This window comes from Athene cunicularia (assembly GCF_003259725.1).
Source record: "Athene cunicularia isolate RWA chromosome 2 unlocalized genomic scaffold, athCun1 chr2_part1, whole genome shotgun sequence".
Taxonomy (NCBI): domain Eukaryota; kingdom Metazoa; phylum Chordata; class Aves; order Strigiformes; family Strigidae; genus Athene; species Athene cunicularia.
In genome coordinates, this window is record NW_020799095.1 from 149,712,816 (window position 1) to 149,739,432 (window position 26,617).

At 38.4% G+C, this 26,617-nt stretch overlaps 1 protein-coding gene across 1 annotated transcript in view; it reads right to left on the reverse strand.

The window, feature by feature from the left end:
* Nucleotides 1–26,617, reverse strand: part of PTK2 (protein tyrosine kinase 2) — a 206,922-nt gene that overhangs the window by 123,863 nt on the left and 56,442 nt on the right. The window contains exon 3 of the mRNA XM_026842588.1: nt 4,344–4,570. Coding sequence (XP_026698389.1) covers nt 4,344–4,538 — 195 coding nt within the window. The 5' untranslated portion in view covers nt 4,539–4,570. The remainder of the gene's footprint in view (nt 1–4,343; nt 4,571–26,617) is intronic.

Genomic DNA, 26,617 nt, shown 5'->3' on the forward strand with positions numbered 1-26,617 from the left:
AAACAAGCAGCAAATACTAACACACTAATGCAGTTTATGAAACTGCTCTTGCTGTCTTGGCTGAATGTGCTTCAGTCTTTCTCCTCCTAAAAAGTTCAGATTAGGGAACTGACTGGAATATACAATCTTTCAAACCTGTACCAATGCCTTCTACCTGTGAAAAATAAAATACTGCAGGTGAGGAAGGAAATTGCTCTGGTCTTTCTGTGATGTAGGGACGGGACTCAGCCAAGGTATGCCCCTTAGCTTCAAATATTTTAAGTCAGACATATCCTTATCCTTAGCTAAGGATGTTCTTTTTAATTCAACTTTTTGAATTCTTATTCTTTCAACATTAAAGAAGCCAACATTTTGGGGTGGTACTGCACAGAAAAGGGCAAAAAAGACATCTGAATGTTGAACAGGTTAAGAGCACCCTGAGCACTGTACTGAGTCAAAGACTTCTAACCATGCTTCTCTCTAACTCCAGAAACAAAGAAAAAGATGACAGCTAAAAACTTTAATGCTATCTCTATCTAATTTATGTTTTAGACAGCCTTACAAAATTGGAAGAAAAGAAACCTGTAAGAGAATCAAGATACAATGCATGTCTGGCAATACTGTGGTTTGAGATTTCTCTTTGTTATTTCCACATAAATAATGCCATCTTTACTACTCACAAACAATTCAAGAATCAAGGATAAGCTTCAAGAGCTAGAAGTTTAAAAGAAGCTGTAAGGGATGCAAACTGGGCACCTCTGGGCTGGGAATGGAGATCATGGAGCAGAACTGCACTTTGCCAAAAGCCACCTATAAGCGCTCACACAAGGTTTCTAACGTGTGTTTTCTAAAAAGCCCGACCCTTCCCTACCCCCTCAGTCTGCTAACGCAGTGCACTCATTTCTCTAGCAAATACAGTTACAATTCTGTTTCAACCACATCTTCTGAAAACAGAAAGGTGATTTACTTGTAACTGCTGAAGAAGATGCTGTGGAAGTGTCTACTTTCTGCTAAAACCAGGACACAGGGAGCACTCGAGACCAAAGAAATTCCATCTCAGCAACACCCAACTACTTTCGTGCCACACCTGAGGCTGTGAACAGGGCAGAGCTTGCCCTGCATCCCCTCCAACCCCAAAGCCTGGAAATCCCTCTTTGTGAATATGCACATAGACAACACAAGCCATACCAAGATAAATAGGGAAGATAAACAACCTCTCTTTCTCTGGCAAATGCATGGTTATCTATATATGCATTCTCAGTTGGGGACCACTGTTTGCACATTCATAAAAGCCTTTTTTTTCCCCCCCTCTTTTGGAAATTAAGCATTTAATATGATACCAAGGAAAACAGGGTAAAGAGAGCATACCAGTCCTTTGAAATCCAAGAAAGAATTTCCACGAATTGAAAAGCTGCCCTTGAATCCATTGCAGAATACAGACTGAGCCCTCAGAGGAAACAGCTATCTTTGAGGAACTAAATCCATCCAGAATGAGCTGAGGTCCACAGCCAGAAGTTCTCAAAGCAAAGCCTATGTATAGCCACATTGTTGTCTCGGTTAAAGATATTTCAAGTCAAATAGCAAGGAAATCGTATCTGTAGCATAGCCACTTCAGAGACCCTTACAGATAGCAAAGTTCTGTTCAGCTGAGCTTAACAACGAATTTTTTTAATGAAAAGTGTTTCCCCTCATGGTCAGGGATTTGTCTATAAGGTATAGAGCTAAAGCACTGTTTCCACTCTACACTTGGGAAGTCATAAAAGATTTTTTTTTTTCCCAAGGGAAAGGGGGCCTTTGCTCACTTCTTTTGACTGTCAAACACATCCTTTCCATTGACAAAGGCAAACTTGACCGTGTTAGAAATAGATGATGTTAGAAATCACAAATCGGGAAAGAAAATTCCACCTTTACTTTCCCTTGGTATTAGTACATTCCACAAAGTACTCTGCTTTACCAGCAGAAATAGCTTTAATTGGCTCTTCTGGAGATTTCAGACCAAGTATGACTTCCTTTCAATACTGGATTCTTCAGCTACCATCCCAAAACCTCTGCTAAGCAGGGAGTAGTCCTGAAAAACCTTTTTTTTCCTTTCCTTCTAATTGCAGAGCTGTCTCAAAAGACATTCACCTCTGAATATTCTTACAGAGCTCCCTGGAAACAGGCCAAAGGCCAAACCCAGCACTAGTCTCCTCAGTTTGTAATTCTAAAACTAAAGCATAAAAACCTTATAGGCTATTTTAATCTTAAATTATTCGGCTTGGTCGAACAGCAGTCATTCCAATGGAATGTAGGCTTGTACTCCAACAAGAGTTTCTAAAATAAATGTCAGGACATGGTAATACATCAGTGCTAAATCTCTACTAGAGAGTACCTGCACATTCAACATTGTCCCAGTTTAACAAAGTAAAAAAAGAACCACATTTGTTAAAAGAACAAAGTTTAACAGCAACCCATCACATTCTTCTTTAGCAGGATAGGAGAACAATACAAAAATCCCATTACTTTTAGAAACAACCATCCAATTAAATGTGCATGTAAAAAAGTAACTGCAAGTAACTGCTACTTGCCTGTTCTTTTGATCCTGCTTTTATAAAAAATATGACACATTTTTCCTTAAAACAAGGACATGTAAAACTGCAAATTAAACTCAGCAGTGAACTTCTTACAGGGAGTGTAAGTTTTGGATGCTTATAGCCCATAACCACAGGTATTTCTAAGCAGGAGAAACCAGAGATATAATCTCTACTTTTGTTTTTCAAGTTTCTACATACTTCTTTGGAAATATAACTTCAAGTACCAAACAAAGAACCCTAGACCTTCATCCACAGTGGAGGCTTGCAAGGTTAAAAACATACTGAGACACAGTTTTTCTTCCCTTGTACCAAATGTAATACACTTTATGAAACAAATCAGTAACATTAGATGTATCAAACCACTATACTTAAACCAGGGAGCAAAGATGTTTCAAGTGGCACCCGAAAAACCCTATTCCATGTAAAATAAGTGTATGCTATTGATGATGATTCCCATTGTTGTACCTCTAATCTGTCCACTCACCAAGTTATCCCTAAACACAGAAATGATCTTATTAAATTGACAGGGGACAGGTTTTCTAATCATCACCAATGAAAATCCTTGAGTTTCACAGGTCTATGATCAATGTCACAAGATCTACTCCACCTAGGAATGCTGTTAGGTCTTTTCATATGCACCCATGTTAGAAAATAAACAGTAGGAAAGGAAAACATTCAAAACTCTTTGGTCTTTTTTTACTTGGTTTCCTCTTGCACAAAGGAAACTAAATAGTGGGGAGGAGGAGACAACAGGTCTCCTTAACTCTGACAACTTTCTCCCTTCATCAGACTGGAATCATGTTTTTGTAGTGGAATTTGAAGTACAGTGCAGAGAATACAAACGTTGGAAGGAATGAGCAGATGGGAACCTGCTTCTACAGTAAGAACCTCACCGAAGAAAACAACCCCACACACCACCTACCACCATGCAAGATTCTGCTCTTGGAGGATAATTAAAAACAAGCAAACCACGAAGTTTTAAAAGCATTTCACATGTTAAATTGAACTTCATTTCAGTTTAAATACCACAGCACCTCAAAAATTGGAATAAGTGTGGCAAATGGTAAGCAAAGGTTTCAGCATTGGAGAGAACGTATGCTTCAGAATAAACACTGTGTTTTCATGCATACGTAACATACCTCTAAGATTACAGATACTTAAAAGTTATTCTTAAAAAAAAATCCCAACCTTCTTTTTTTTGCATAGACTAACTGAAGGAAAATATTGTACAAATACAAGCAGCAGAAAAGATTTTTCAGCTCAATTTCCCCACAGACTACTTTTTAAAAAGTCATGTACACATTACATTTAAACATTTTAAACATGTAAACATGCACATCTTAAATTTAAACATGTAAAAAAAAATTATTTTTTTTTTAAACTTGAAGAGTGTCATTTAATGTCACCTTCATCCCAGCTCTCATCCCTGACATGCGGTGCCACACAGGCTTTGGGGGAGTATAAAGTGGTAGAAGTCAACTGACATACATTGGTAGTGGTATCTAGACTGATAACAATGCTCTAAATTTCAAGTTTCTAGTCTGCAAAAATGGGAAGCGTTGTCATTTCTTAATACACAATCACACATCAGGGTTTTTTGTTCTCAAGGAAAGTTAGTACCACTTAAGCTTTTTCTGAAGTTACTCAAAATATACAACAGGTAAAGATGCTTTTAAAATAAAACACAAAATTCCTGTGTTTGTTTGCTTCCAGACTTTTACCTCCCATTTTTTGATCGTGAAGTTAACACTTAACCTAAAGATGGCATGATAATGCTAAAAACAGACTTACTCGGACATCAGTAGCATCTCCGTGCCGGATAATGCTGGCCCACGTTGTTGGTTCACTGCTATTTTCAAAGTAGTGAAAAACCTTTAAGACTCGTTCCATGGTCCCTGGGGAACGCTCCATCCCAGTACTGAGGTGGGTCTTTGCACTTGAACTTGGTGTGTGATTCAAGTTTGGATCAAGGTAAGCTGCTGCCATGGTTTTGCTAGATGCTAGGTATCTGTCATATTCTAGGAAAGGGAAACAAAAGATTGATTAATTAATTTTAGTTATACTCAAATCTTACACCAATTCATACAAATCATTTACTGGAAATCCATGAAGACTTATTTTTAAAGGACATTTAGTTGCCTTTTTTGGAGGCCCCTCCTAAAATAGTTACACATCTACAAACATAAAAAACCCTACCCAAATGGCTACCAGAGAAACTGCAAGCCCCTTGGAGCAAGTGATCTGAATTTGAACAGAAGCATTAACATAAGTGGTATCTTTGGCAAGACTTCTCCCTTTAGTTTCTCAGTGACTTAACCCAAAGCCTTCAAGACCAAATAAGCACCTTCCAGTTTTAATAGGAGTTAAATCTTAAAAAACTTTAAATCTGTCAAGTCTGGTCTTGCAACAAACCTCTAAAGATCAGGACAAGGAAACCCTGACAGTCCAGTCACCAAACTAGAGGCTCTCCAGTAAGGAGCCACACACCAACAACCAGGCTTTCCTGTTTAAGGCTACAACTTTGTCACATCACTCATTCTGTGCTATTTTCGGAGCCAGTGAGACTCAAAACCATCCAGAGCTGAAGTCATCATTCACTGAGGAACGATTAATACCACCACTGTCCCTCCTCTCATCAAACACTAAGTGGCTAAGTTTTATCATTGACTACCTTGGTCTCCAAGTGATTTCCAAGTCTAGTGGCAGATGTAGACCATGGTATGAGTCTGCATTTCAAAGAAAAAAAAAAAAAAATTGCCTCTTGGCTACTGCTGCAAATTAGTCAGCCACAAGCAGATGGTGTCTTAGAAATCAATGCAGTACAAGAGGAAAAGAGCAAACAATACCTCCTCCCTCGCCTGACAGAGTCTCAAGCATCATTCCAGTCTGCTGGCTGGAAAGAGCAAAGACTGCAGGGCTTCTGCTCTAGGACTTGGACAAGTGTACTGAGTTTTCTGTACCTCCTCCTTCTCACAGTGAGCAGCCAGTAGGGAGGCAGTTTTGGAAATATAGAGATGTTAAAAATAAAATAAACTTGATCTTTTTGGCATAGGACTCTGAACGCCTTTCTGGTAGTAAAGCTGGCCTGTGAAATGGGGCTGGAGGAGAGCAAAAATGCTTTAGTACTGCTACTGAAAGCCTGAGCCTTAGTTGACTTCACTGCGAGGCAGAAGAGCGATCCACAGCTCCAGCTGAGCTCCCGTCATGCCTGGCTGCTCCTCAACAGAGCATCAGCCACCAGCCTGCCACCCGCCATCATGCTCTGCTGACCTCCCTGACAACCAGTTCAGGAAAACAAACAAACAAACAAACATACTAAAAAACCCCAGTGATTTGGTTTTCAGGTTGGCTTAGTTTTACACCACAGCTGCCTGAAGTCACCATAGATGTTCGACAAGCACAGAGGAAGAGAAAAAAGGGGCAGAAGGGGAGAGACCATCTTCCCTCCAGCAGCAGGTAGCCATTACACCAGTCCTCCAGTAATGTCAAACCACACCATGAGCTCAGCTAACAGGAATCTAGCACCGGCAATATCAAGGCTTGAAATCTTCAGGGTGTAGATAACAACGTTTGCTAGAGGCTAAAAAAGGACTTGAAGTTTAACACAACAATCTTAAGTGTCTACCTAATTCAGACCCACAAGGTAAAGAGGAAACAAACAGCCCATCTGCACTGTATGTCTTTACCTCTTGAATAATGGTTGAAGTGCATGCAACTGAACTGTAAGAACTTATATTTGGTGGTACTGGATCAGACAAAAGGCTTCTAATCTCCTGTCCCCAGGGAAGATGGAAAGAGCAGCCAAGGTGACATTTCTCCCAAATACTTCCCCCAGTGACTGACACTTGAGGGATTTTCCCCCACCTGCCAAGGGCTAGCTTAGTTTCATATCCCTGTTGCTTCTGTCTGAAAACTCAATAAACCATTACAGCTTTTGTGCCTTTCTTTATTAATCTCTTTTCTGATGATCAATACAAACGTATTAAGCCAACCTTGTGCCTACATTAGAACTTCTCCTCCCATCCACCCTACACCAACACACACAGATCCAAAAATGCTGTGCAACTCTTGACTTATCCTCACCAAAGGAGCCTGTGAGCTGTTTTCATATAAACGTTGACTTGAAAGCTGAAGCAGGTATAAAAATCTCCCCCTATGGCAGACAAATACCAAGACAACATGACTGTACATGCTGACGTGCTCCTAACTGCAGGGTTCCTCTCCTGTAAGGTTAAAATAGCCATCATGAAACACCAAATGTCCGCAGGGCGGGGAGTTTCATCAGGACAAATTCACCTCGATGAAGCCCTTCAATAGTGTAACTCCTAGGAATGAAATGGCAGTTTTCAGGCTCAGACATGGGCCACTTCTGCATTATGTTCTGCCTCCTTCTGCTTTATTACAAGCTCAGGTATGCAAATGGCAGAGAAATTTGCTACAAACCAACAAGAGATGAGTAATTTTTTTCAGTAAAGGAGAACTAAAAGAAAGCCTGCTTTAATATTAATTCACTGTATTCACCCACTTAAACATACACACTCACCAGGTTTTATGTGGCCGAAAAGGAACAGGGAGAAAAGTGACAGGAAAACACCAAAACAAGCATTTAGAAGATGCCTGAGTTACTATGGACAATCTACCTTGGGAGCAGCAAACAGAAAAGCAAGGAAAGACACCAGTTTCTACATACAGAAGTGCTTAGGTAGCATAATTTAAATGGATAGGCAAAACACCATTATAATTTTTTTTATATTCACCACATTGAGGGAAAAACGTGGAGTCAAACATCAGACTGACCGTAGCGCATGCAGGGTATTGTGATTTTTCACAAGGTTTACGAGACTGAGGCTTTTAAATGTAAAACAACCTCCTATCAAAATCAGAAAAGCAGTTTTCCTTCAGAATTTGATCACTAGATTCCTTACAGCTTAAGAAATCCCAATGCTTACTTTATGAGGTACAAACAGCAATAATTTTGATAGCTCAAGGTATAGAAACGCATGCAGTATCTCTAGTTATGGACCTATTAACATTTCCATTAAAACCAGCCCTTGGGTTTGAGTTTGTAATGTGACTGTGAAACTCTGCTCCAGGCCAAAACTTTGTAAAACAGAGCTGCTCTTGGTGCAAGGATAGTTAAACATCTATTTTACAAGATCTGTTTGGTTGTTTTATGATACAAGGAAAGCTAAGATTACAAGACTAGGATGCTTATTTGGGCTCTTCTAAATTCAAACCAGACTGGTTGTAATCCTGCCATTACAGATGTCAGTTTGAAGGAGCAGCTTTAGTCCTCTTGGTATTAAACAGACAAGTAGCATGCTATTGTAGAGGAGAAACAAGCTACAGTCAGCTAAGAAGGTAGATTTAGGTTAGATATAAATAAGAAATTTTGTACAATGGGGGTGGTGAGACACTGGAACAAACTGCATCCGTGGGTGCCCCATTACTGCAAGTATTTAAGGTTGGACAGGGCAATCTGAGCAAGTAAAAGATGTCGCTGCCCATGGCAGGGGGGTTGGAACAGATGATCTTTCAAGGTCCCTCCCAATTCAAACCACTGCACAACTCTACACTGTGTATGGAGACTTAGTTCTGCTGTATTTTATTGGATATTGTGAAAATAGAGCTGGGGAACATCCACACTAATGGCCAAAAATCAAATGCGATCAAAGTCGTTTGCATGCAAAGTTGTGTGCCAACTATCCCTTTGAGCTTCGAAGAGTGAAGACTACTGTTCTCCCAATGCTCACACTTCAGAAGAAACACTCATATTTCTCAGTACTGCAAAGACTTATTCCAAGCTTGGGGGAAGGGGTGAAGCAAACCAGTCCTGTCCTGGTGTTGCTCAGTTGCTAAGATGCTGCAGCTGTTACCAGCCTACCATGCATGTTATCCTTCTGATAATTTGCTCTACTGCGGTGGAGTACCTGAAGTTTAGGAAAGTGTATGGGAGACAGTTAAACAAGATTAGAAGATAAAGATTTTTAGAAAAAACAAAAATCCAAGAACAAAACAAAACCCACACACTGCACTTCACAGCTTCTCAAATCAATTACAAGAAAGCAATTCACCTTTTCTGTGCTTCTTTCTGTTTTTATATAATTTGGTTTTGAATACTTGACATTTTAATTACTTATGTACCAGTTACATTAGGGAAGTATAATACAAGTTATTTTATTTTATCAAAAAACGCAAATTTACAAGGTAACTAAATGAATCCATCTTATGAGTACTGCATATTCCACACATTTGCTAACTAAACCAGGAACAAAGTTGGTGTTAGGACTTTCAGTAGCCCAATCAAAGTTCAAACTCATGTTTCACTACCAGCTCTGAATACTTAGAAATGAAATCATTTCCACTGACAGTTAAAAATAATAAGAAATATTTTAATTAACTAAAAATTGATTAATAAATTAATATAAAAATTAAAATAGTCTCATAAGGGAAATCATTTCAATGCCAATAATGTCCTCAATATTAGCAGTTTGATAATACATTTTAAAATAATTAAGAAAATAAACAAAACTCTTCCTCATACTAGCATTGGCAGATGGCCAACAACACAGCATTAACAAGTTCATGTTACAAAGAACCTAGCTGCAATTATGACTTCATGGTGTCCTTTGTAGATACCATGAAATTTTATAATGCTGGTCAACCTCCATTTTCTGATCCCTCATCTCAGGCTTGAAGGCATCAACATCTATTAGCTAAAGTTCGGTCTTATTGCTGCAAAATAACTTGGTGGATCTCAACTCAAACCCATCTATAATATCTATTAAAAATGCAATAAAAATTCACAGTTCATTTCTTTCTCTGGTCTTGGTGAATAATTCCACAAGACTTAAAGTACTTTATTAACGTTATTTAAAAAAAGAAAAGCTTTTATGTTATCTGCATCCTTGATAAAGTGCTGCTTTACCAGACTGGCTGGAAATCAACTTTGCAGAGAAGGACTTGGAGGTCTTGGTTGACAACAAGGCAACCATGAGCCAGCACCGTGCCCTTGCATCAAAGGCTACCAGCCTCCTGAGCTGTGCTAGGCAGAGCACTGCCAGAAGATCCAGGGAGGTGATCCTTCCCTTTATTCAGCACTGCTGAGGGGCATCGGGGGTTCTGTGCCCAGTGCTCAGCTCCCTGGTACAAGAGAGACATGGACATAATGGAGACAGACCAGTGAAGGACCACAAAGACAATTCGGGGATCTGAGCCTCTGTCAACAAGGAGAGGCCAAGAGAGCTGGGATGGTTTGGCCTGGAGAAGGCTCAGGGGAGTCCTACCAAAGCGTACAGATACCAGTAAAGACAGATCCAGACTGTTCCCAGTGATGTTGAGTGAGGACATGAGGTAATACGCATAAAGTGACAAACAGAAATTGCCATTTAAATATAAGAGAAGCCTTCTGCACTACATGGATGGGTGAACACTGTGGTTGCCTAGAGAGGCTGTGAAGTCTCCACCCATGGAGATACTCAAATCACAGCTGGACAGAGCCCTGAACAACCTGCTGTAGCTGTCTGCTCTGAGCAGGGGGTTGGACCAAGCTATCTCCACAGGTCTTTTCCAACCTCAGCAATTTTGTGATTTGGTGACAAAGGCTAAATTAAGAATGCATTTCACACTCCAAATTCCTTAGAATTATCCATAATACATCTCACATCAGACAGTAAACATCTCATGAATTTCAAGCTCAATCCATTTTCACAGCTTGTATTAAATCCTGCTGGAGCTCACCTTGGAAATATTGACTATCTCAACCTCACAGAAAGTAAGGATGTGAAGCACAATTTTAACTATGTCCCCCATGACAAAGCTTGTACTTTCAGGAGTCTGTGTTAAGGGGCAGCACATAGCTGACTTGATATACCATCTCCTGATATATATAGATATTTATCACAAGATCTGGTCCCAGTGCTTGCTGTTGGACATGAAGTGCATGACTCACTAAAATCCTCTTAGCAGCACTTAAAAGAAACGTTTCTTCTAAGAAAACAGTTATAGTTATTCAACAACACGTAGATGATCATGTGGTGTGGCTGCACGCCTGGAGTGCTTGGTTATGCTAACAGTCCCATCCCCAGAAGTCCAGAACAGTGGAAAAAACAAAGTGGTCAAACAAAGCAACACCCCCAGAACACACACAGGCCACAGGAAAGAAGCAGCAAGCATGATAGGTGTGCAACAAGGTTTTTTGCATTTACCTGATGTTTAATATCTTGTCACACATTTAAGGATGCAGATTTAAGGATGAAACCTTGAGAAAACCATTAGGTTTGTGATTTCAAATTTAGGACGAACATAAAAAGGAGAAAGTATTTTTTCCTATTATCATCACTTTTGCCTTCAGAAACAGTCAATAATTTCAGCTATTTCCATAAGTCACACTGGAAAGCCCCTGTTTGTTTCCTGAGTTCATTTTTCGTGTTCTCTTTTTTTTTTTTTAGCTAATGCTGATGTTCAAATGCAAAAGAAAAAAAGTAGGAATCCTTTGACTATAGCTGAAAGGTATCTAAGATGAAACATTCTTCTTGGTAATATTTGCTATGACTACATCCAAGAATGCAGTTATTTCTGTTGCCTCTTCTCTGATCCCCTCCTGGTCACTGCTCTCTCCCGACTCCTCCAGATATGTATTTATTTTAAGGACATTATTTGCAGTCAAAAGCATTTATCAAGTCCACCAGGTCAAAGTATAAAAAAGCCTGGCCAGCCACATTAAAACAATTCAAAATTTGCATTCTTAGTATCTATTTTAGTCTAAGTTGATGCACCAAATATTTCACCATATTGATATGAAATGGAAGAATGGCCTCGTACTGGCAATTCCTCTGAAAACATTTTTTTCCCCCTGGAGAATATTGCCTGAAGAGTTACTAACTCTGTATCTCAATACAGTTCAAAGCAGAAATGTCTAGGTTTTCTTCCTTTGTAGAGTTAAGTATTTTAGAAATACACTAGAAAATCAACATGGTAGGACAATACAGATGAAAGTCAAAACAAGTTTAGCAATGAGAGTTGCCAACATGGAAAAATTTATTTCAAATATATCAGTGTTTGAGGAGATTAAACATTCAGGGAAGCATGAAGGAGGAACTGAGAGAAAGCATGAACTACAAGACCCATATGAACCAGATCAGCATGACAACCTCGGGCCTGTTAAACACAAAGCATTTATCAGCAAAAGTCAATTAATAAATATATGTATCACCTAAAGTAATTGAAACAAGGGCATATTCCATGTAGAGCTGCTCTTGATGCAGGCTGTCTTAAGGACTAGAGATCACTTTTGCCAAGCACTACAGAAGTGGTAGCCTGTTACCTGGATAGCACTACACCTTGGGATGAAGAGAGAGAAAAGTTTTAGGGTACTGATAATCAGCTGAACTATTTGTATTGTCAAGCAGCAATTCAAATTCACCAAGATGTCTCCCACTCTGTCCATGCTGCCATATTCAAAACAGTACCCATCCTTCTCATTAAGAACCCCACAGGATTATGTCCTGACATACCTTAAACATTCAGTTTAACCCAATTTTATTGTAACATTGCATAATCTGTGCTACCAGCAATTCCCTTTAGAGTTGGCACCAATTTCTATTTTTAATATTAAAAAATTTAATAATGAAAAAACATCAGTTGTGTTGGGAATACAAGAAAAATTAATGTCTGTGTATGCTTTAATTAGAACAAGGTATCCAGCTAGATATTTGCCTAATTTCTCAACAGCACTTTGAACCTTCACTGTGGTCCCTCAGCACCACTGGATCTAAGTAAACATCAATCCCCCCCGTACATCTTCTGTTGCTGATCTTTTGAATTTCTCTAGCAAGCTATAAAGAATTATAGTGGTAGTTTTCTTTAAAAAGGCACCACAGGTATAAGCAAGTAAGAATTCTGTATTTTTAAAATAAAGGTTAAAATAAAATTCTATCTATTTTGAAGTTGCACTACTACTTGGCAGCAGCCCATCCTATGAATATCAAAACCAGAAAATGAAGTAAACTGTAATCTTTTCTAATACTACTTACTGAAATATTGTGCTATGGAGGCCCTACATAGCACAAGTACTTCTAAACAGCTTCAGAAGTAAGTAGAAGCAGTGAGCTTACTGTTTTTTCTAGAACAGTAAAAACTAATTAGAATTAGTTTATGCAAGTGTGGTTCTCAGAAATTAAAAACTAGAAATGCCTGAAACTAGAAGCAGCTAAGGAAAGTAGTAAGGTATTCTGGCTATGCACTATCACAGCTTAACACCCTGGGGTCTGGCTACCGTTTGACTTTAAACCTGACTTTCCTAGTTTTACATTACTGAATGATACCATTCCAGCCCTGTATTTCAAAACATTCAACTGTACAGGCTTTTAATTTTTAATCCCCCTTAATACAGTTTTAACCAGAAGCACACATCAGATAAAAGCAACTTAAAATGCTCAAAAGGAACAGAGTATGACAACAGCCATGTTGTTGTAATGCATGACAGTGGCCTATTACAAAGTTCAATGACTTGTAAAAAGTTTTAGTTAAACCTTCAAGTGTTTTCCAATCCAGCAATTACAGCCACTGGTATATAGGTAGAAATGAAGAATGAAGTGATTCTTAATTCAAGTGACTGAATGGAAGTTCAGCGTAGAGTGACCATAGCAGTTCTCCTAATTACAAGCTTTTTGAGATTATGCTTCTGTGTATCTACACACACACAAAAAAACAGTGATTTTCATAGTTGTGGTTGTTGGAACTGGGCCTCCATATGGCCTCCTTGCATCCTCACGTAAGATCTTGAAGAGCAACCTAAGTTGTGCTATTCCCTTGGATCCCCTTAGGAATCAAAGCTCTTGGCTCCTCAAGAGCTCAAGGCTCTATGCTGTGTTTGAGGACCTAAACACCAGCCACTCCATCCTACTGCACCCAAAGACAGAAGAATAAGCAGAATTAGCTTAATTAGTCAAAAGAAAAGCAAAACCTTTACAAATGTGGCATTTGATTTAACAGTCAAGTCAAAGGCATAATGCCTGGTGAGAAATCTGTTGGTGGTCTCCAGGACTCGCTGTACTGACACAGTCATGAAACAGGCACAAGTCCAAGCCTCTACTGTGATGATTAATGAGTCTCAGTATGCTGATTAAGACAAGCTAGGAGCAGATAAATATAACTGTATGGCCCATTTCAAGAGTTTTATTTAAGAAAAAAAATAAAACAAACTTGATATAGGTTTAAAAGGGCAATATAAAAGAATCCACTCACACCAGTACATCAAGGTCCCTCTCCAGACTTCTGGAGTCAATACAAATGATTCCATATTGCTTTGCGGCAGAATTAAGATTTGAGGATTCTCTACCATTGCTTTCATTCTAGGTGGATCCTCTTGACGTGTTGTGTAGGGCTGCATCTAAACCCAGGACCTCTGCCCTTTCACTCGCTATCTCTCTGCAGCTGCAGTTCTCCCTTGAACATAGTCCCTGTCCCCACACACACCCCACAAAACTAGGGACTTCTGTACTGGGCACTGTACATGTACTGGGTAAGTGTGGCAGGAGCATCCTCCCTTCAGGGGCTAGGGCTTTTAACATGGTGGCAGCAGGAAGAGTGAGGCAGGACCTCTGGTCAACAGACAAGGCCCTCAGCCAACAAAACACCTCAGTCAAGAGAAGTTTCTTGAATACTGACCATATATGACCACAGTTCAGATCCGACCAGACTATAAAATGGGGCCCTCGTCAGAGCCCCCCTTGGAGTGGTTCTCCTCAAGAACAGCAGGTCTCAGGACCACCCAAGCAAATTTTCTGGGATTGAGTGCCCTCAATTCCTCCTTGGTGATCAAGTATTTCTTCTGGGAACCCATGAGTGAGAGGTTTTCCCTTCAGTGACAGAGTGTCTGCACACCTGGAGTCATCATTCTTCACATGTCATCATCCTTCTGTGTTACTGTGTAGTAACACCTTCCCCAACTGGCACATCAAAGCTACAGTTTGTTAAATGTTTCCGGAGTGCTGTTTTGGACACCCACATTGTCTTGTTGGTTTTGGCTATTGGGATTTGGTTACAAATTGAAGTTTGTTCAAGGTATTATCTGTGTGAAGATGCTTTGGTATACCTCTGCAGCAGAGGGGCCTTCATTGTCTTTGTTGTTTGGCGTTTTTTTTTTAATAGAGATGAAGTTTGTGCTACTGATTCCTGTGGGTTTTTCCACTGAATGCTCCATTAAGTCTTTTAATAGAACCAACAATGCTGAAAAGCTCTGAAGACCTGAATCATCCAAGGAAACACCCCTGGCCCCCACTAAAGGCATTTTTCAGTCTTTTAACTCCAATCTACTAACACAGGGCTACTAAACCTTCCTTGAGTTTTTATTAATTAAAGCAGCATGTTCAATATACTAGACATCCTGAGGTTCAATATTCACATTGTACTGAGAAGGAAAGAATTCCCTATTTTCAGGGAAAGCTGTCACTTAGGTTAATTTGATTACGATATAAAATGGGTTCAGAACTGGCATTTCCTCAACATGCAGTAAATGCAGAAAACAGACAACCACTTACCAAGCAACCAATTTTAGAGAAACTATTTTAGAGGGTTTTTTTCTATAACCGTCTCCAGTATGTCAGATCAGCCAAAGATTCATCTTTGCATGAAATACAAGCCATCAAAAAAGGTTAAGACTGAGTTGAAGATGCTAATAGCTGCAATTAGACCATTCTACTTCCAACTGAGTCACTATTTCCTTAACATTTTAAACAAGGGAAAAAAAGGCATTCCTAAACTAGGTATTAACCACCTGAAATATGTTTACTTTAGGGCTTCCTTCAATTAAGTTCTCTGAAAGAGAAACTTAATACATAAAAGAATAAGATATTGGTCTGTAGTAGAAAAATTGGAACCTGGAAGGGGTTGGGTTCAATCTCCTACAGTAAGGTAAGTTTTGCTGCAACTAAACTTTAGCATTTTTGTCACTTCAAATTGTGGAAGAAATCATGCAGAAATGCCTCAAGAATACCTGATCACGGTATGTGTGGCATGGTTTTCCTCCTCTCCCCTCCACCCTCCCATGATAGGGGACATCTAGGTCAACACTACACCATGTCTTGCAATTCGTGGGCAGTACATACAACACAGCCTTTGCCACAACGAGCTTCAGCCACTTCCATTAAAGCAACTGTGTTCCTTCAACTTGGAATGGGGTCACAAATATCAGGTAATTCAGCTGCTGCACATTCTGAAAAAAAAAAAAATCAGCAGTAAAATCCAGTCTTTGGGCATTCTTTGACAGCCCATCAGCTAGCTAATGAGCACAAACATGACAAAAGATCTATGAGCACTCATTTTGGTCCAAAACCACCAGTGTGTGCTGTCCCTCATCACGTGAGGGTATCAAAGGACACGGGGGATGACTGATGTAACATCTGCATCATCAAGAAACTACGGCAAACCTGAAGAAGCAGGTTTCACTACCTCCACATGAATTTACTGCATCTTTTCATAATATATTTGATCACTGCATTAAGACAATTCATAAAGATAAAACTGTTACTTTACAGAGTATTTTTAGTCTATTAGTTATTTCTCTGGAAACAATTAATCAATTCTCCACCACATCACAGTGATGAAATACGCAATTTGCGTACAACACTCTGACCATTTGCAGAAACTGCAGGTGGTAATAAATTAAATTGGTGTTACACAAACAAGACACCTCCGGAAAGCTAACAATACACACAGAGCTATCAATCCCATCTTCCTTCAATCCCTATTAGAACATACAGAAACATTAAGCAGGAGGACTACTTAAGAATGTTCAATTTTTTTAAAGCCCCAGTTTTACTTGGCCTAAAAATACAATCTCTTACAAGAGGATCTGGTAATTAAAACACTTTTGCCCATGAGCTTCAGGAAGTAAAGAGCTTTTAGATATTTGCAATCTGTGATCTTAATATGTCTAAACTTAATTTAAAAAAGGACTGCATGTGCTTTAACATACTTGAAAACACACACATTTCTGCACAAAACCACAATACTGTTCAGTTGTGGTAAAACACCCTCCACGCTACAAATATTTTTTCACAGGATTTCACAGGTTGGAGGCACCTACTGTCACTCAAACTCCATGCAAACTGGTACAATAGCTAGCTTTAGGAAAAAGGCCACAAAGGGATAAAATACTAAGTATTCCAACCAAAGACTACAGTATTTTATTGCATTGTTAGTTTTAACCTGAAATTGGGATCGCTATAACTTGGAGGAGGTTCTGCCAGTGCTTACTAAAGGCAAATGGTGGGTGTCTAGTGTCTTCAGCATCATACAATCCCTTGCCAGCAGAGAACTCCAAGGTGCAACAGAGTAGAAAAGTCAATGGAATTTCCACCACATCCTGAGTACTGTCCAGAAAGTCCAGAGAAGCACAACTAAAATGATTAAGGGACAGAGCAGCAGCCATGTGAGGGGAACCTAAAAAAGCTGGGACTTCAGCTGAGAACTTGATCAGTAGTTAAAAAATCCATGACGATGGAGAAACTGAACCCTAACTAATCCCCTAATTAGTTTCAGTCAAAAGATCTTTTCTAAATAGGAGGTAGCGGACAGCAAACTGTGGAGGTAGATGGTAACAGAAAATTCAGAAAAGCATGGACAACAGGTGCATGAATGGATATTAAAAAGGCTCTCTACAAGCTCTAATGTAGCAGAGGCTGAAGAAACACAAGGAAGATGAACTGCAGACAAGAGCCATGCTCACATTGTCTCCTGGAAGGGTCAAATCGGAGATGCTGTCAAAGAGAGTGGACCACTGATGTGATACTTTTTTTTGATATTAAGAACATCCAGAAAAGCTTAACCTTTTTTCTTCTACTGTTGAAGCTGAAATATGACCCTTCGTACTTCCAGAAAGTTCAGATGAAAATACACATACACCAGCTTTGTGAGCTTTCTCATGTCTTATTTTTAATAGGGTACATATATCAAGTCAATAGTTGCCAGTGCAAGATGATGACTTCCAGGCTTGGAAAAGACTGACGTCAAGTCAGAAAACAAAAAAGTCAAATAACATTTTGACAACTTTTCTGCATGGAACAAATCAGAAAATTAAACAATCCTAGAGAAAAAGCACATTTATGAATGCATCAGAAAAGTCTATACTGTATATTCTAATCCTTATAAGGGTTCATATAAGTATGTTTAAAAAAAAAAAAAAAAAGAAAATTAAAGTTGGCCCATCACTCATTGCAGTATTTTCAGATGCTTTTTAAAATGTCAAATATTTTCTTGCACACAGTTCAAGTTCTCATGTATAGTTTAACGTTCAAATATCATTAAAGAAATTTCAGTCTGGTTTTCAGATCTGCCTCTGTAAGAAGCTACAGAATTGATGTATGATTATTTCTGAAGAATATATTTGTACAGAGGACTGAGTTAATATTTCAAAGGCAAGTAAGTTGTCACCACAGGCTGCTTGAACCAACTTAATTTAACCAATTTGTCCTTGCTGCTGCCAAAGCTGTGGATCTCACTACCCCTTTCCTCCCTGCCAAGTGTTTCCTCATCCACTCTTCCTAACTATGCAGCTCTTGCTTCCCTTCTGTGGCCTCCCGCTGCTTTTTAAAACAGTTTCTGAGCTACTTTTACTTATTAAGACAGAAGAAATCAGTCCAGGCTTTTTCCTAGGTTTGGTGGGAGTTTGGTTTGGTTTTGTTGGGTTTTTTTGGGGGGAAGGTCCATTTAAATGAGGTAAAGTGGCTTGAAAAGCTCTAAAGTAAGCAGCAAAAGCACATGGCAAGTAGCAGAGAGGCTTCCCACTTTTGGCAGCTGCAAGCTGGTATGCCAGCTTACTGATCTTGAAATACACCGAGGTGGGGAGGGGAAGAAGTCAAAACCCAAACCTAAACCAACATCAGTGGGAGATAGATAGAAAAACAGATAAGGAGAAAGATCAATAGATTTCCCTCTGCACACACAAAAGGGGGAGAAATGACCTCTGTTTTGGTGAAACTGCTGAAAAAGTACAGCTGTACGAATCATTTCCAGTCCAAATCTGACAGCTCTGAGCTTCTGATGATAAAATATTAAAATAGCATTTACTGACCTTCAATACCTGAGCAAGAAGGGAGAATGAAGGAGGGTAGTGCACTAATAGGAGAGGAACTCTTCCACTATAATTATTAAAGAAGGCAAAAATAATTTGGTTAAAATACCTATATTAAAAATTCAAGTGTCATTTTCAACTTCAACCTTATTTTTATCCTCTTCCTTTAAAGCCATTTATCAACTATTAGTTGGCACCCAGGTAAGTTTGACCAACTACGTGGAGAGATTTGAAAAAGAGACCAAGAATCTTTAACAGTAGTTTACTGAAATGACAGAGAAATATCCAGTACGTGTCAGAGTTGACAGAAGAAGGAACAAACATGAAGACAGAAAAGGAAAGAGCTGTTGAGAAAAACAAGTAACACACTCAGGACAGAGTGACTGAATTTTTATGATATTCCTGGTTGAAATAACACTCATCTTCCAGCGCCTCACCTACCCCACACCACGAAGGATCTCACTGATCTACAAAGCTCCTATGTACATCTCCTTAATAACAAAGATGAGCTGTTCCTTAAATCACCAACAGACCTGTATCATCTATACTCCTTACCCAGCATACTAATGAAAGAATGAAAACCAGATTTGTTACATCTTAATCATGAAAAATAGTTTTTTACGTAATGGCCTTACTGAACTTAAAAGTTTTGTTTCTATAACAGACTTTAAAAGACTGTATATAATAGATTAAATGTAAGGCCTCAGGCATACATTAATTGCTTGTCATTAAGATTATTCTTGTATTTCCTGGCAGTGGAACAACACAACAAATTTATGCTGCAGTGATTTCTCAGTTTGAAGTGTTTGCAAACTGGACAATTACAGCTGCTCTAGTATTAAAAAAAAAAAAAAAAAAAAAGGTTAAAAAAAGATTTAAAAAAATCAATCTGATGCTATGTTTCACAACATGCACTTTGATGGTATTATAAAATGCATGTGAATGAAGAATAACAAGGCATGGAAAGTATACTTGTGAAATACTGAACACATTTGCTGACGTGTATCTGAACTTTGTATCTCTAGAAATTTTACTATTAAAAATTCAGGCATCTCCTGACTTTGGGTTCAGATTAGAAAGTACATGAGCTGAAGGCCCAATCTGAAAGGAAAAAAAGAAATTAAAATAGTCTAATTACCTAGTTTAAACAATTACAATTTACCTTTGTTTAGGAGCAGTGCTTACTAACAGATCTTGACGGTAGTTCTGGTACTAGAGCAGGTTTTATCACTTGATACATTCTTACCAATGAAATTCTTAATTCCAGTAATTTGGATACAGGCATAAAGTTTGATGAAATTCCTGGGTAACAGGATAGACAAGTAAGGCTTGTTTGCATCTGATACAAGGCAGAAGGTGATGAGCACCTGTAATTTGTACCAAAATCAACAAAGCATCCCATAGTTATCATGGCACCATCTACAGACCTTCAGCCAGGGATCAGAATTTAAAGAGCTAGTAGAAGCACGGTATTACCTGTTAAAACTAACTTTTTGGCTAGAGACCATTTGAACATATGATAGAACAAGTTAACTACAATAAAGTGTGAAGAAGAAAAAAGGTTAATTTTAAATATGCCTGGCACAGTCAATGGCAGCTTAAGCACACCTGACCTCTCATTATTTCCAATATTTTGTAAATGTCTAAGTATGGTTTTTAGAGATGCTCAGCATTTGTCTGAACCGTGATTCTGTGACATTTTAATCAACTGCAGAATATTTCACGGAGCAAGTGAAGCGAATTTCATAATGACAGGCATACAAAGAGGAAAAACTCATTTAAAATGCTGCTATACTCTTCTGTCACAGGCAACCCTACTCAGACTAATGATGGACACCAAAAGAGGAGATCAGAGAAGCAAAGAGCCAAAAGCAGAGCCTGTCAGGCTTCAAGAACTTGTTTGTTCCACCTGGAAAACATGGAACTAGGACATTACACCCCAGGTAGCCTTGTGGGACACCATCCACACTGCTCTGCTCCTGAGTTTGGTAGATATAGAGCCAACATGCCTTCTACATGAATGTAAAATTGAAGACATTAAGAGTTAATAAGAAATAAGCTGATTATTTTCACACTCCAGAAGGAAATGAGTTTCCCCACTTTAAAAGGTGAATAGAATATTTTGCTGGTACAAAGAGGAGGAAAGAGCAGCACACTTTGTGGTTTACTCTAATCCTTCAAGGAAAGAAAAAAACATCCCCTTAAACACCTCCCAAGCCATCATCTTTCACTTACAGCAAGACTATGTATTTATGAGGTTTTAAGAACAATAACCAAATTCTGATTCAATCCTTATTTGTCAGTTAATAAATGGCCTGAAAACATCCCTGTTCCACTCTGATTTTTCACAGCAAGAACTGCTGCTGCACAGTTTCACTGCTGTACCTCATAGCAAAAGTGAAATACACGTGAAAAGGGTGTTAGTTTAAGAAAAAAAGAAGACCTTCAGGTTTTTCTGCAGAAGCGGCAGGCCAGCCTTCCCCCATTTACTCCCTTATTTACTCCCTACTCTACCCACATACTTGCTGAAGGTCAGAAAGCTGCATTTAGTTCAAGATTTCTTCATCGGAGTTGAGGTTTCTATGGCCAGCTCAAACTGTGGAAAACTTTCCTCACCCCAAGCTTCAATCGATTTTTTTTTGTAAACTAAACAACTGAAGATTCTTCATTTTTTTAATTAACAAAAGAAACTCGCAGCTCAAAGATTTCAAAGACAAACACTGATACTAAAACTAAACAAAAACTTGTTTCACTTTCTCTTTACTTCACATTAATGATGCACTAGGTTATTTGTTTAAAACATCTCTTATTCATTTTTCCCTTACACATACCAATTCAGTCATTTTAACAGTATTTAAAAGGAGATTTTTTTAAAAGTTGGGGTTTTAAGTTAACTATTTCACTGGTGTATCTGTCTGATTATTTTGTTTTCAGTCACCTGCAAAATACTTGATATTTAAAAAAAAAAAAAAAAAAAGTGAAGCTAAGAGTTGTTGCTTTTATAAATCAGATAAATGTACAGAATAAAAAAAGACCAAATACTTTATTGCTCATTTTTCAGATTTAAGACATCATTTTAGAACTGGATTTGTTCTTTCCGTCTTTAATTTAAAAAAAAAAACCAACAAAAAAAAAAAACGTTGCTGCACAGCACATATTCCATCTTAAACTTAGACTTATGGATAAAGTTTTGTCAATTCTTCCAGGACATCTTGCAAGAGAAGCTTAAATTCCTTCTTTGTTTTAATGCAATGAAATTAAGATTACAGAGAGATGTAACAAATTACTTTGGGAATATTCCTAAGAGTATGTTGCTTTGACAGAAAGCTCTGAACTTCTAAATCAAGTTATTATAACATTTATATAATCTACTCTTACATGCTAAACAAAACAGTTCACAGCGATAAAACAAACATCATCTCCGTGGTCTGAAAGGAGCAAGAGCAAAAGGGAAAGAACACAAAGCAGTAGTAACCAAAGCCAGAAATAATAGTCCATCTAAAAATTCAGTGCCAGATTACACAGTACCACCGATGTAAAAGAAAACATGTCATAATTAACAAATCATCAACCTAGAGTATTCAGGATCCACCCTTCTTCAATACAGCCTTGATTTTGCAAAGCAATACCCATACCTATGGTTCTCCAGGAGAACAGCAGATGTGAATATACAAACATATTTAGATTCAGGTGATAAACACTGGAATATGTACATGCACACAGTTAAGGCACCCGAAAAGACCTGGCCCTCCAAACCTGTAAAAAACTGCACAGTCAGTCACAAAGGACACATTTTATGAGCCGCTTTATTGCATTACAATAGGTTGACTGTCCTTGCAAGAACAGAAGCTTACATCCTATCTACTGCCTGCTCTGAGAAATATTTTTCACACTGGAAGAAAGGAAAAGGATTTGTATTTCCACTTCCAACAGAACTGGAGTAAGATTACTAATCTGAGTGTAGGCTGGATATAAAGAGTAAGGAGAATCTAATAAAAATAAGGAAAAAATATTCCAAGAATTTTATCGTAATAAATTTTTTAAAAGTTACAGATTAACTCCTGCTTTGCATGATCATTCCAGGGCTGAATCACATGTTAATCTCACACACCACAGAAACAAACCTCACGGTCATTGTAATTGTCACACCCTCAGTCCAGGAACCATCCACACCAGTAAAGGGAATGGCTCCCACTCCCCCAGAAGTAGTGTTATTCCAAAGAATTGAAGTTTACTCAACTTCCTTACCTTCCTATCATCGAGCAGGAAATTCTGACTGGCTTAAGGCATGAGTGACCAATTATTTTTAAAAAGCATTAAAATAAACCTTAGAGCATATCAGTAGCTTGTGTAGATCCACAAGCACACACTACAGGCAAGCACACCTAACAGACAATTAAAACCATTTTAAAGTTGAGGTTTTGTTTTCTACCTGTGGTCTGCCCTCTTGTTTTAACAGTGTGTTCATCCGAAACGTCTCTGAATTACCTAATATTATACTGAAGAAGGACAGAAGAGATGTGAGAGCAAGTTTCAAAGTTGGCTTAATTTCTCATTCTCCTGAAGATGCACAAGCCATCGTGGCTATGCAAATGTGTACAGAAACTTGAGATACTGAATATAAACATCTTTAAATTAATATTCTGGGAACCTCTGAATGCTAAGCATCTTCTGCATTTATAAATATATACCCAAGTATGATCCCATCTCAACCAGTTTCAAATACGTAGTTTCTAATATAAGGGGGATTTCCCTGATGAATTTTATTTGTTCCTGAGACTCTTAAACCCATCCTGGTTTATTTTATTTTGGCTGAACTGTGATTTTAACATAAAAAAAAAAACAAAGTGGAAATAAAGCTAGATTAAACTGAAATGACTGCCATTTAACCATAGCCATAAAGACATATTAAACAGAAATGTCTGCAATTGCTTTTATATGCTGGATAAACAGTAGGTTTTAAAAAAAAAATAAACTGCATATTTGAATTACTGCAAACTTTCTGTGCAACGACTCCTCAAATTCATTTCTATCAGCTCAATAGCCAGCTATCAGATTTTAAAGAACTTCACAATGGACTGGTAATCAAGACATACTCATTATTTTTGCTTTATCTTTAACTGCTAATTTATTAACGTTTCAGGAAAGCAATGCTCTGTGCTTTAGTATTTTCTCTAAATAGAAGCAAGCTGGGTATCATCCATCAGGTTAAGGGTATGCATGACTTGATGAGGTACAGGCTGTGATCTTCACTGGCTCATGCCAGTCTATGACAATCATCACTTTAATGATGCTGGTGTCCAGTGGCACAGCATGACAGAAGCGTGTAACAATACTTTTTTCTTTTTTCTCGTTCTTCTTTAAGGAACTTACTATGCTTTTCTTTAAACTGTTGAGCTAATGACCTGCATGAAGTACTGAGCAGCTGTTTTCATCATTGCTCTGCACTACAATATCAACTTTCTCAAATCTATTGCTACATTCCAGTCAATATTTAGCAACTAAAACTATTTTCTACTTAGCATCTAACCAAGAAACTTAAAACTAAAAATATTAACAGTTAGAATATTATTTATTTTATGTAATAGTCCTTCTTATGATATATTTTCAGTGAGCAACGTGGTTAACTAGAGCAGAGGAACAACAATAATGTACTCAGAGGAAATCTTTAGAGTAAAAAAAAAAAAAAGTATCAGACAGTAAAACAAAAAAAGTCGTACTAAATTAGAAGAGTAGAACATGCTAATTGGATGCACTATATATAACATCACTCCCCCTTCCCCTTTGCTCTCTTGTAGAAAATTTTGCTAGAAAAGGCCCAATGTAACCCTGCTCAGAGGAACAGCAGCACTGCTGCCTGATACACAGCCTGGCCCGCTGCTTCCCACAAGACCCAAGGTGCTGTGCAGTTCAGTCACACCTCTGGCCAAACCAAGTATGTCCCCATTTTTCCTACAGTATGAAATAGGAATTACACAAAAAGGTCACGTAATTTAAGTGTTTTAACTAGGGGATAAAGGTGATGGACAGAAACATAATCAGGGTGTGCTTGTTTCTGAATTCAGATTATTTTCATTTTATTACCAGCTCATCCCCAGTCATACCCCTAACAGTCACCGCTCCCTTGCAGAACAGACTGGTCACAGAAACAGCACTCACTACTTTCCCTTCCAATTTTAGGCAATAAACAATTTTGGAGCAGAGAGATTCCAGGGTGTACTTTCAGCACACACAGTAAGAACTTTGAAAATTCTGAGTTCACAAAACAATCTGGAGGAAGGTTTATTACAGAAATTATTAGGTAGCCATAGCAAATGCTGCTGTTCCAGCTGTAATGTCTTGTTTTTCATCACTGAGGTATAGCACACTTAAACTGTAGAAACACATCACATCCAGAGTTCTTTACAGAAGTGCCAGATGAGAGCAATATTCCAAATTAATTCTTATCTCCACATTGACAAAAGATATTTAAAATTACATTCAGATGTGTAAACTTGGTACTTTAAGCATCATGCCCAACACTACTGGCCAACGCAGGTCACACAGACTGTTTCAGTAGAACTAGGTAAGGGCATCAAAAACCAGCAAGAAGTTTGTTCAGTATCAGATCAAACCAGAACCCATAGAACTCCCAAAATTACTCTGGAAGAAAGAACAAATAATGGCCATTTTCCTATCCAAGCACTGATTACACCTTGTACCCATTTATGTAGTTTGTATTATATACGTGTGTGTGTGTGTGTGTGTGTGTGTGTGTGTGTATATAAGTAAAAACAATGTGGCTGAAGGAACAATAGCAAGTACAAAGGTACAAATCCTTCATTTCAAGAGCAGAACAGGAACAGTGCAATGACATTCTCCTACATCTGTATAAGAAAACCTCAAGCATTAAGTCCTCACAGTGTAACTAGAGTAAAATACCCTTAATATTAGAAAGCGTAGATTTAGAAACACATGGTAAAGCCTACCTTCTGCTCAAACCTAGTGTTAGCTGACAAAACATTACCACACTGAGCTGAGAGGCAGCAGGGCTACCTGCCTATCCCACCTCTGTGCCAGAGCTCAACAGGTTACGGTGCAACTCATCGATTCCTTTGCCACTCACATGATAAAAGCAGCATACCAATTAGCACAGCACTGCCAACACTGTTGGGTGAAGAACAGATACACAACTCCCTGCCACCTGAACAGCACCTCCACCCTCTGGTAAAGGGCTGGGATGGGTATCTACAGCACATACTTCCATTTTGACATGTACAGCTACATACGACCATAAATCAGAGAGCTTTTAATTCTGCCAGGATGACTCAAGACCATTGCAATCAAACACCTGAATGGACAAAAAGCTGCTGTTCAAGTCGACTGGCAATGCAAGTTGTATGGGAATCAGCCGTTATGATCAAGTTGAAAAGGTTGCTCTACTCTAAAGTATCTTTGTTGCAATTCTTCCAGTTTATCTTGACCAACCATCATGTCACAGACTAGACAAAACCCCCTTTGAGTTAAACACACTAGGATTTCAGGAATACGATTCCTACTAGTATCTCCCCGTAACAGCAAGGACAACAGATCATTGCTGAGTCGCAAATGTAATTGCAGAAAGCCCACAAGAGCAGCTTAAATTTTATTGCCCTTTATCTTCAGAAACCAGCAGAGAAACTTCAGGAATATATCCAGTTCCTTTCCATCCTCCTCCCTAGAAATAAAAGATCTAACAGGACTGCAGACCATTACTCAGCTTGCAATTACTCGTGATGAAAAAGTTCTCTGCTACACTAACAATAATAATATGCTTATTATTATTAACACTAATAATATGCTTATTAAAGGAGAAAACTCAACCAGTATGGGAATCCATGACCAAATACTAGCAACAAAGTAATTAGTCTAGTTTCATCAAGAGGTAGTATCATTTAAATGAAGAAAAGTCTGGGTTTACTGACGATTTTTAAGTAGAACTGTCTTAGACCAAATTCTTACAGGAATTGGG